At 52.8% G+C, this 9,974-nt stretch overlaps 1 protein-coding gene across 1 annotated transcript; it reads right to left on the bottom strand.

The window, feature by feature from the left end:
* Window positions 1-1,241: 1,241 nt before the first annotated feature.
* Window positions 1,242-9,716, bottom strand: LOC135887535 (zinc finger protein 664-like). Its single transcript, XM_065415264.1, has 4 exons — window positions 9,634-9,716; window positions 2,860-2,969; window positions 2,455-2,505; window positions 1,242-2,362 (listed from the first exon to the last, which is right to left on the bottom strand). The coding sequence occupies exons 1-4, from the start codon at window positions 9,714-9,716 to the stop codon at window positions 1,242-1,244; spliced, it is 1,365 nt and encodes a 454-aa protein (XP_065271336.1).
* Window positions 9,717-9,974: the final 258 nt, after the last annotated feature.

The following is a 9,974-nucleotide window of genomic DNA, read 5'->3' on the forward strand; positions in this document are numbered from 1 at the left end:
GGAATGACAGTGACTGTCCTGGGCCATGGATCGACAGGACCCCTCATCAGGCTTAAGAGAGGGCATGTGGGTGGTAGAGGTGTGAGAGACCGGATGAGTCAGGCAGCAGGTGAGAGTTGTCAGAGATCAGGAGACTGAAGGAGGCCTCTGGGGAAAACCTGTCATTCCATCCAGCTGTCACATACTTGGGAATCTAACTCAACCATAGCCGGACATACCGGCCTTACTGTACTGTATTTGCTTTTTTTTTTTTTTTGGTCTCTGCTGCTGCTTGATTGCGTACTTACGGTTCCAAATGAGGTGTGTGGATCACCGGTCAGTTCCTAACTCTGGTGTTCATAACTCTGAGGTTCTACTGTGCTTGCAAACTAAAAAAACCCATTCTTCACACAGCTGTAATCACAGCACGTTAGTTAAGAAGTACTGGCCTAGTGGATTGGGCACTGAGCTGGAACTCAGAGCACCTGGGTACTATTCCCAGACCTGCCACTGGTCTCCTACATGTCCTTGGTCAAGTCACATCCCCTTTGTCTTAGCTGTGCAATGAGGATTTATAGGCTGTCCTCTCTGTATCTGTTTTATTTAGATCATGAGCTCTTTGGGCCAGGGGCTGTCTCTCTCTGTGCCTAGCACAATGGAGCATCTATGTCAATGTGGGTGCTATTGCAATGTTAATAATTGGCTCTGCAGAGGCTAACGTGTCCTGCGTAGAGCTGGGCAAATTTCTGGAGGGACAAATAGTTTATTCAATGAAAAATGCCTGAAACTATTTACAAATGTGGCACGAATAGTTTCAGCTATTCACAAAACGAAGGAGCTGCTGCTGACCCTCCCCCCCCACCATGTTTAGCCCACTGGTTCAGACACTCACTTTGGCTGTGGGAAATCAAGGTTCAGTTTCCCCCCTTTGCCAGAGCAAGTATCGGAACAGGGATCTCCTACTTCTCGGAAGCATGCCCTAGTCAGTGAGCTGAGGGATATTCCAAGGTGGGGCTCCCTAGATCACTCCTGGGGCCAAAAACAGACACCAAGCAAGGCAATGAGTGGGTGGGGCACTTACCCAGGACATGAAAGACCCAGCTTCAAATCCCTGCTGTGGAACATGTCCACAATGAGTTTTATTTGCAAGTCTCAAAAAAATTTAGATTTGGTTTTGCCCGGACCAAGTTTTTTAAAATATTTTTATTTCTTTTAGAACTGCCCCCACTCTGAACACATCGATTATCCACCCACCCCCGCAGTCAGGGCTGTGGATCGTGCCTCTCTGCCAGGTGCACTCTCTGATGTTTAGCCAGGGCTGATTTCTGACTGAAGCTCCTCCCGCAGTCCGCGCACTGGCAGGGCCTCTCCCCGGTGTGGGTTCTCTGGTGGACCCCCAGGTGGGACCTTTGCGTGAAGCCCTTTCCACACTCGGGGCATGTGTAGGGCTTCTCGCCTGTGTGGATCCTGTGGTGCGTCACCAGGTCCGATCTGCGGCTGAAGCCCTTCCCGCACTCGGTGCATTTGAAGGGCCTTTCCCCAGTGTGCAGTCGCTGGTGGATGAGCAGGTCGGAGCTGCGACTGAAGCTTTTCTTGCACTCCGGGCATTTGAAAGGCTTGTTCCCGGTGTGGATCCCCTGGTGGTGCAGGAGATTGGCCCGCACCTTGAACCCTTTCCCACACTGGGCGCAGCAGTAGGGCGTCTCTCCCGTGTGCACCCTCTGGTGGGCAAGGAGGCGTGAGCTGACCACAAAGCCCTTCCCGCAGTCAGGGCAGAGGTAGGGGCGCTCACCGGTGTGGGCCCAGCGATGCTGGACCAGGTACGTGTTGCGGGTGAAGCGCTTCTCGCAGTCAGGGCATTGATAGGGTCTCTCGCCCGTGTGGCTCCGCTGGTGTTTCATGAGGTCGGAGCTCTGGGTGAAGGCTTTCCCGCACTCGGTGCACCGGTAGGGCCGCTCCCCAGTTTGCACCCGCTGGTGGTGGAGGAAGTTGGACCTCACCTTGAAGCCTTTCCCACAGTCGGGGCACGTGTACGGTGTGGCAGCGCTGTGGGTTTTCTGGTGCTCTGTCAGGTTGGAGCTCTGGCTGAAGCCCTTCCCGCAATTGGGACACTTGTAGGGTCGCTCGCCCGTGTGGGTCCTCTGGTGTTTGACGAGGGAGGAGCTGTAGCTGAAGCTCTTTCCGCACTCGGCACAGCAGTAGGGTCGCTCACCCGTGTGGGTCCTCTGATGTTGGACGATGTTTGAGCTACGGTGGAAGCTTTTACTGCAGTCGGGGCAGCAGGCGTTCAGTGCCGGAGGGGTCTTTGTTGCGTCTCCAAGTCCCTTTGGACTTCCTCCACGCTGGGTTGATTGACCATTTCTCTGAGCCTCTCTGGCCTGCGCTGGATGTCACAGGCATCTCCATGCTCAGGACTCTGGGAAACGTCCCCATCAGATCTTGATGATGTCCCATGTGGTTCCACTTGCTCAGGACCTTCCTGCTGAGAATTCTCCTCCTGGTTCTCATCCACCGTCCCATCACTTGCTGGGATAGAGAGAGAAACCAGACAGGAGTCATTCCCTGTGTGGGGCGGGGGGAGAGGGAAGGAAATCTTAGAAGTGTGGAACAAACCAAGATAGCTGCCAGGGAGATGAAAAAATCAGGAGCTGAGTCCTCCCAAACCCTTCCCCAGCGTAGCAAGAGGAAAAGATCAGTTTTGCCTCCACATCCCTGGGGGAGCTATAGCCTATAGCTGGGTGTCAGCCAGGAAGCCATGAGCCATGGCTGCCATGAGGATACAACACTTGCCAGGGACAAAACTGGCCTGGGTGAGATGGGACAGAACTGGGGGGGCTCAGACGGGCTTTTATGGGAAACCCAGCTGTTTCCTTCACTCACCGATGGCACGTCTCTGTCGCTTTAAGTGATTCCTCACCTGCGCGGGCACCTCTCGGGATCTGCCTTTCCTTGGATCTCTGGAGAGCTGGGAGCTCTCTCCCTCGTCCCAGCTGGGAGATCACGTCGGGTTTAGCCATCAGAAAACCCTAGTTATTGGAACTAAAACAGGAGAGATCAGGGTTTGTCGTAGATTTGCAGGATATTTTATTTAAAAACCCATGTTTTGACTCCGGGCCCCGTTGTGGGCATGTAATCGGAACACAGCGGGACGTGTTCATGGAAAAGAAAACATTTGCCGGGGGGGGGGGGGGGGGGGAGGGTGTCTTGTAGAAGATCTCCGCTATATCAATCTGTTAGACAACTCAGATAGCCCCATTATTGTAATATCTGAGCCCCCCACAATCTTTACAACACCCCCTGTAAAGTAGGGAAGTGCTATTTAGGGAGAGATGGCCACACAATGGGGGTTTGGTGGGTCAGACACATTTCTGGTGTAAATCCACATTCTGTGGCTGTAGGGTATGTCTACACTGCCTGCGCCAGCAAGTCTCCCAGCCTGGGTTGAGAGACTTGGGCAAGTGTGAGCCCTGCTCTAGAAATGGCCGTGTAGACAGTGCGTAGGAGTTGTGGCTTGGGCTGGAGCTCAGGCTCTGAAGCCCACCTTCACCCCCAATCCTAGACAACTTCAAAGCACTGGCTATACAGCTATTTTTGTGAGCCCTGCTAGCCTGAATCTGTTGAGCCAGTCTGGAAGGCTCAGTGCTATGGGCTGTGTAGACACAGCTGTAGAAACCAGAGCCATGTCCAAGGATGCAGGACGCTCTGGGGAAGAGAGGGGCACAGTTATCGAGCACATTGTGGTAGCAGCTAGAGAACCCCACAGAGATCTGCACCCCATGGCTGCACAGTGCAGACACATAGGACAAGACAGCCGGGGCTCTAAAGAGTTTACTATTTAAATCCAAGCGATGAGATGAAGTACTAACATCCCCATTTTACGGAGGGGGAAACTGAGGCATGGAGCAAGACTAAGCAACTTCCCCAAGGTCACACAGAGAGTCAGTGGCAGAGCCAGGGACAGAACCCAGGTGTCCCAGTCCAGTGCCTGAAGCAGAGAGCCATCCTGCCAACCCTGGATGTGTTGATTGCAGGACCTTAGCTATGCTCCAAGAAGTGCTGGCTGCGCCAGGAGTCAGTCCCAGGCAGCGCATCAAGCCAGCACTGCTGCTCCAGTCTCCCATAGGTTATGCTGGGCACTGATGGTTACAGTTCTCATTCCTTGCTCACACCCTCCCCTAACCCCATGGAGACTCACTGCTCTCTGCATGTTACATTTCGGTTCACCCAGACCACAGCTGCACTCTTAGCTAGTGCACGGACTGGGAGGCAGCAGCTCTGGGACTCGCAGACCACTCGCGAGGAGGGGCCTTTGGTGCAGAGTCACTTTCCTGCCCAGCCCCAGCCCTTTCCCCCGGGTCTCTCCCCTCACCTGCAGGCTCTGGCTCAGGGGCTGGTGTCGGCAGAGCCCGGGGCTGCCCCAGGGGCTGGTTCCAGCCACCGCAGAAAGTCCCCCGGCTGGGCACAGAGGGGGGTTAATGCAGGTCTCTCCCCGCACAGACCCCACTGGGGAGCAGCTCAAATGCAGCCACCACAGCCTCTGACCCAGGAAGCTCAAGCCAGACAGTTAACAGAGACCAGCCTCCCCTCCCTCAGCATCACTAGAGCCCTCTTGGTGCAAAACCTCTGCCTGGCTGTGGTAGAGCAGGGACCAGAGGGATGCTGGAACAATTTGTACAGTGGGGGTGCTGAAAGCCATTGAACCAAACTGTAAACCCTGTATATCATGGAAATAGGGTGACCAGATGTCCTGATTTTATAGGGATAGTCCTGATATTTGGGGCTTTTTCTTATATAGGCTCCTAATGCCCCCCCCCACCCCCATCCCGATTTTTCACACCTGTTGTCTGGTCACCCTACATGGAAACCACTTCAAGTGAGCACCCCCAGTTCCAGCACCTAGACCAGACCTGGCTCCTTTTCTCCTTGAACGCTGAGCCAGGCTGATTCTGAACAGCAGAGCCCCAGCCCCCCAACTCTGCTCATCCCTAACTGGCCCCTCACTTGTTTCCTCTCTGCGATAAACTGCCCTGGTCTTTTCAGCATCTCCCCATATAGAAATCTCTCCTCAGATCCCCAACCATCTCCTGTCTTTATCTGTACTCTCTCTGTTTTTGCACTCAGAACACACACCATACTCAGGGAAGGTTCACCTATCCTATATCATGGCAGTAGGATGTTTGCATTCCCTTCCTTAACACAGCCTGATGTTGGGAATCATTAAGAAAGGGATAGATAATAAGACAGAAAATATCATATTGCCTCTCTATAAATCCATGGTACACCCACATCTTGAATACTGCATGCAGATGTGGTCGCCACATCTCAAAAAAGATATATTGGAATTGTAAAAAGTTCAGAAAAGGGCGACAAAAATTATTAGGGGTATGGAATGGCTTCCATATGAGCAGAGAGGAATAAGACTGGGACTTTTCAGGTTGGAAAAGAGACAACTAAGGGGGGATATGATAGAGGTCTATAAAATCATGACTGGTGTGGAGAAAGTAAATAAGGAAGTTGTATTTACTCCTCATAACACAAGAACTAGGGGTCACCAAATGCAGCAGGTTTAAAACAAATAAAAGGAAGTATTTCTTCACACAACACACAGTCAACCTGTGGAACTCTTTGCCAGAGGATATTGTGAAGGCCAAGACTATAACAGGGTTCAAAAAAGAACTAGATAAGTTTATGGAGGACAGGTCCATTAATGCCTATTAGCCAGGATGAACAGGGATGGTGTCCCTAGCCTCTGTTTGCCAGAAGCTGGGAATGGGCGACAGGGGATGGATCACTTGATGATTACCTGTTCTGTTCATTCCCTCTGGGGCACCTGGCATTGGCCACTGTTGGCAGACAGGATACTGGGCTAGATGGACCTTTGGTCTGACCCAGTATGGCCATTCTTATGTTCTTATGGCCTCCCCCTGTCCACCCTCCCAACTTTTGGCCTCCCCCCCACCCCGCAAGGGTGAGTGACGAGGGAGAGGGGACAGAGAGGAATGAGTGGGAGGCAGGGTCTTGGGGAAAAGGTGGCCCCTTTACACCCTACTCCAGTGAATTCAATGGGGGGACACCAGAGCCCCATTTTAGCCCCACCAGCTTCCTCTGCTTCGGGGGTGGGTCACTTTCTTCCCCCCCATCCTGAAGGAGGGGAGGAGACATTCCCCAACCCACGTGACTCCATCACTCTCTTGCTTCCCTCTGGCTGTACCCGGGGGTGAGGGATGGAGCTGAGCCCTGGGTTGGGCTCCCCAGGATGGGGAGTGGATCCCAGTTGAGCTTCTCCTGGTGCCAGGAGACTGGTGCTGCTTGGAGTGCTGGGCTGGGCCCCCGGGATGCAGCTGGGGTGTGATCCCCCTCCGGAGGGGGTGCTGAGCCCCAAACAAACTGGTCTGAGGGGCAGCACTGTGTCGCCTCCACCCAAACTTGTCCACTGCCTGCTCGCTTGGTGAGGGGGGTCCCCTGGGGCAACAGATACCAGGCTGGGGGCAGGTGCCTGAGGGATGGGTCAGAAACAGGGAGAGAGGCCCCCTTGGGTGAGGGGCCTGAGCCAAGGTCCTATGGGCGATCATACCAGGGGGACATGAGGGGGGATCATGCCAGGGTGCTGCTGGGGCATGGGGCTAACCCCAAGGACCTATGAGGGACCCACACTGGGTGGCTGGGGGATGGGGTTCACACCAGAGGGCGGCGATGCTTTTTGGTGTCTCATTCTCCTTTCTACCTTCACACATGGAGAGTCTTCGCTACCCATCCTGCGTTTCTCAGTCGCTGCTCGCGCGCCAATCCTCACTCTTCAAAGTCACCTGCAAAGGGATGTTTTAACATTGAGTTTGTGGTTTGTTTGTTTTAATGATGTATAAAGGAAACCTCAATTTAAAAAATCCACCTCCCCTGCTTTTTCTGAACTGAGCAATATCAGGACGTCTGAATCAGACGCACCCGAGCTTTGCTGGAAGTTGGAGGCCTGAGACATGCGAACTGTGAGCTCTCACATATTCGCTGAAGAAGCAGTGTGCCGGACCACTAACAAAGACATGTTTTCTCCCAAATGTTCAGTTTTCACTGGATTTGAATACAGCACAACAAACCCCAAATCTTCAAAAACCATGAGTCAGGTCCTTCCCAAGATCATGAGATTACCTTGCAGATCATGAGATAGATAGATAGATAGTTAGATAAATAGATAGATGGCTTTTTTATTTGCCTTCTACATTTTGAACTTTATGATACAATCAGGTCAAATTTGCAAGCTTTCCTTTTAAACCAACAGGGCAACTAACCGGCCATGAATAAATCTAGGTTGGAAATTGGAAGTGAAGTTCTGGAACAGCCTCTCAATAGTCGTAGTGGGGGCAAACAACCTAATTAATACTAAAATGGAGCTTGATAAATTCGTGAATGGGATTATATGATGGGATTGCCTGCGAGAACAGGGGGACTGGATTACTCACTGGCCCAGAAGGGCCCCTCCAGTCTTACATTCCTGTATTTTTATAACTGAAAGCTGAGACTTTTGTGGAATAACATGAATCCAGGAGCTGGGACTTTCAGAAATGCACCAAAGATTGCAAGTCTCATGATGCAATTGTGAGAGTTGGCAACATTGTAAAATAGTTGCTAAAAACAAAGGAAAGATTCTGGTTTAGCCAGGTTCTAATACTGATGGGATAAGTAATGTAGTATGTTAACCTTTTATTGTAACTTTGCCTTAATAAAAAGTTTTTTTGGTTTTGTTTTTAAAAGGAAAGCGGTTAAATAATCCTACTAAAAATCCTTTGCTTTCTTCAGGGTGATTTTATCCCTTCAGAGTCCAGGGACGGACGTGTGTGTGTGTGTAGCACAGCGTATGTGTACACACAGCTCTAGTCCTGGTTGAAATGTGTGGATGCTTCTGCAACAGAACTCATAAATAAATATATATTAAATAACAGAAATGCCAACTCTCTGGATTTTAATTACCAGTCTTGTGATAAGTCCCAGCTCCTGGACTCCTGTGATCATGGGAAAATCTCTGCTTTCACTTAGAAAAGGGGGTATGTTTCTTTTAAAAACAAACATAAAAGCCTCCTAAACCACACCAAAAACACCACCACCCATGCCAAATAAACCTGGAAAACAGAACTCCTTAAAGGCTCCAAAAAGTAGAAAGCAAACAAAAGTAACTTCGACCTTTTAAAACCTCACCCCTTTTAAGCCCATCTTGTGATTTTCCTGTGGTTTAGCTCGTGATTTTTCCTGTGACAACACTGGGTTCATAAAATCCCATTAACCCTTAACAGTCCGTCACTGGGCATGTGATACAGCAGAGGGGAAGTTCTCGGTCACGCCTTCCCTCATCACGAGGTAGGCAAGACTCAGGAGCTGGGGCTGCAGCGAGGAGGAGGAACCGGGCTGAGCTTTCTCTGCTCTCTGCTGGGGGGTTGCTGGACCTGGCAGAGCCAGGGGGGGTTACTGAGACAGCCGCCTCCCCCAGGCTGGAGGCTTGCTGAGCTGAGTGGGCCTCACTCAGCATCTGTATTAGTTCGCCCCCCAGCCTGGATCAGGGCGGCTCCATCCAGTGAATGTTGCAGCTCGGCTTGGTATTGAGGGGAACAGGAAGGGGCTGGAGCAGCTGAGAGCAGTTGGGGCTCGTGTGGATGCTGGGGGGAGGGAGGAGCGGCTGTGCGGCTCCTGGATGGGACTTGCTGCTTGTGATCTCGAGCTGAGCTGCCGCTGCTCCCCAGCGGGTCTGTGCGGAGAGAGCCCTTCCCTAGCGCCCCTCTGTGCCCAGCCGGGGGGACTTTCTCCGGGGGCTGGACCCAGCCCCTGGGGCAGCCCCGGGCTCTGCCGACACCAGCCTCTGAGCCGGAGCCTGCAGGTGAGGGGAGAGACCCGGGGGAAAGGGCTGGGGCCGGGCAGGAAAGTGACTCTGCACCAACGGCCCCTCCTCGCCCCAGCTCTGCTCCCGGGGGGGCGGGGGTCTGCGAGTCCCAGAGCTGCTGCCCTCCCTGACCCCCCGGCTCTGCTCCCCTGAGCGCCTGCAGGAGCCGAGCCAGCTCCGGGAGAGCGAACGCCCCGGGCCGGGCCAGGGACCGAGTCTCCCAGCCCGAGGGGAGGGAGATGGGGGAGAGACTGACAGGGGCAGCAGAATCTGGGAGGTTTTTCTGCAGGGATGGAGTTAGGGGGGGATCGGGTGTGAAATGGACTCAAGTCCCATCTGAAACCTCCCCACTCCCCTTTCCCCCCTGATAGGCTGCAGAACAACGTCCACGGTTCACTCCTGATCATCCCCTTCTCCTGCGGGCCAGGGCAGGGAAATGGCTGGAGCAGAGCCTGCTCAGGTAGGACGATTTCTCAGGGAGCTGCTGTGGGTTTGTCCTGTAGAGAGAGTCAGGCAGGAAATACACAGGGTAGGGTTGGGACAGGGAATTTTTATTTACAAGGGGGTCTGATGATGCTTGTTACTGGGAAGCAGGAATCTCCCCTCTTGGGTGGAAAGAGACCCGACCCTGTGACAAACTGGGGACAGAACTGCCACATTCGAAGCAGCATCTTTGGGTGACTTTTTGTGATGACGAGCGTGCGTAGCAAGGGAGCTGTTTCTGAGTTGGCCTCTCTCTGGCTAGTAATAATACGTTAATGCTGCTCCTTCCACCCCAGGCTTTCACCTACCCGGGAGCTAGGCTGGTTTTGTTATCCACATTGTACTGATGAGGAAACTGAAGGACGGGGATGTGATGTAGCTTTGAAGCCATGTTGCCCCGTTCTGCTCTAACCACTAGGCAACACCCCTGATTCCCACTTAGTCTCTCTGCGCTGCTGTTCCCTGTAATATGGATGGGATGAGGGCCTTGCGTGTACGGAGTTGGAAGGGCCGGCAGGTCAAGACAAGCCTGGATTTGATCTTGCAGCATCAGAAGCATTTTCCACAGCCGCTGCTCTCTGATCTGACTTTCCTTACATTGCAAAACAATTGCCAGGAGCTGCGACTGGACGACAGGATGGATCACTCG

Source organism: Emys orbicularis, chromosome 13 (genome assembly GCF_028017835.1).
Source record: "Emys orbicularis isolate rEmyOrb1 chromosome 13, rEmyOrb1.hap1, whole genome shotgun sequence".
Lineage (NCBI taxonomy): Eukaryota > Metazoa > Chordata > Testudines > Emydidae > Emys > Emys orbicularis.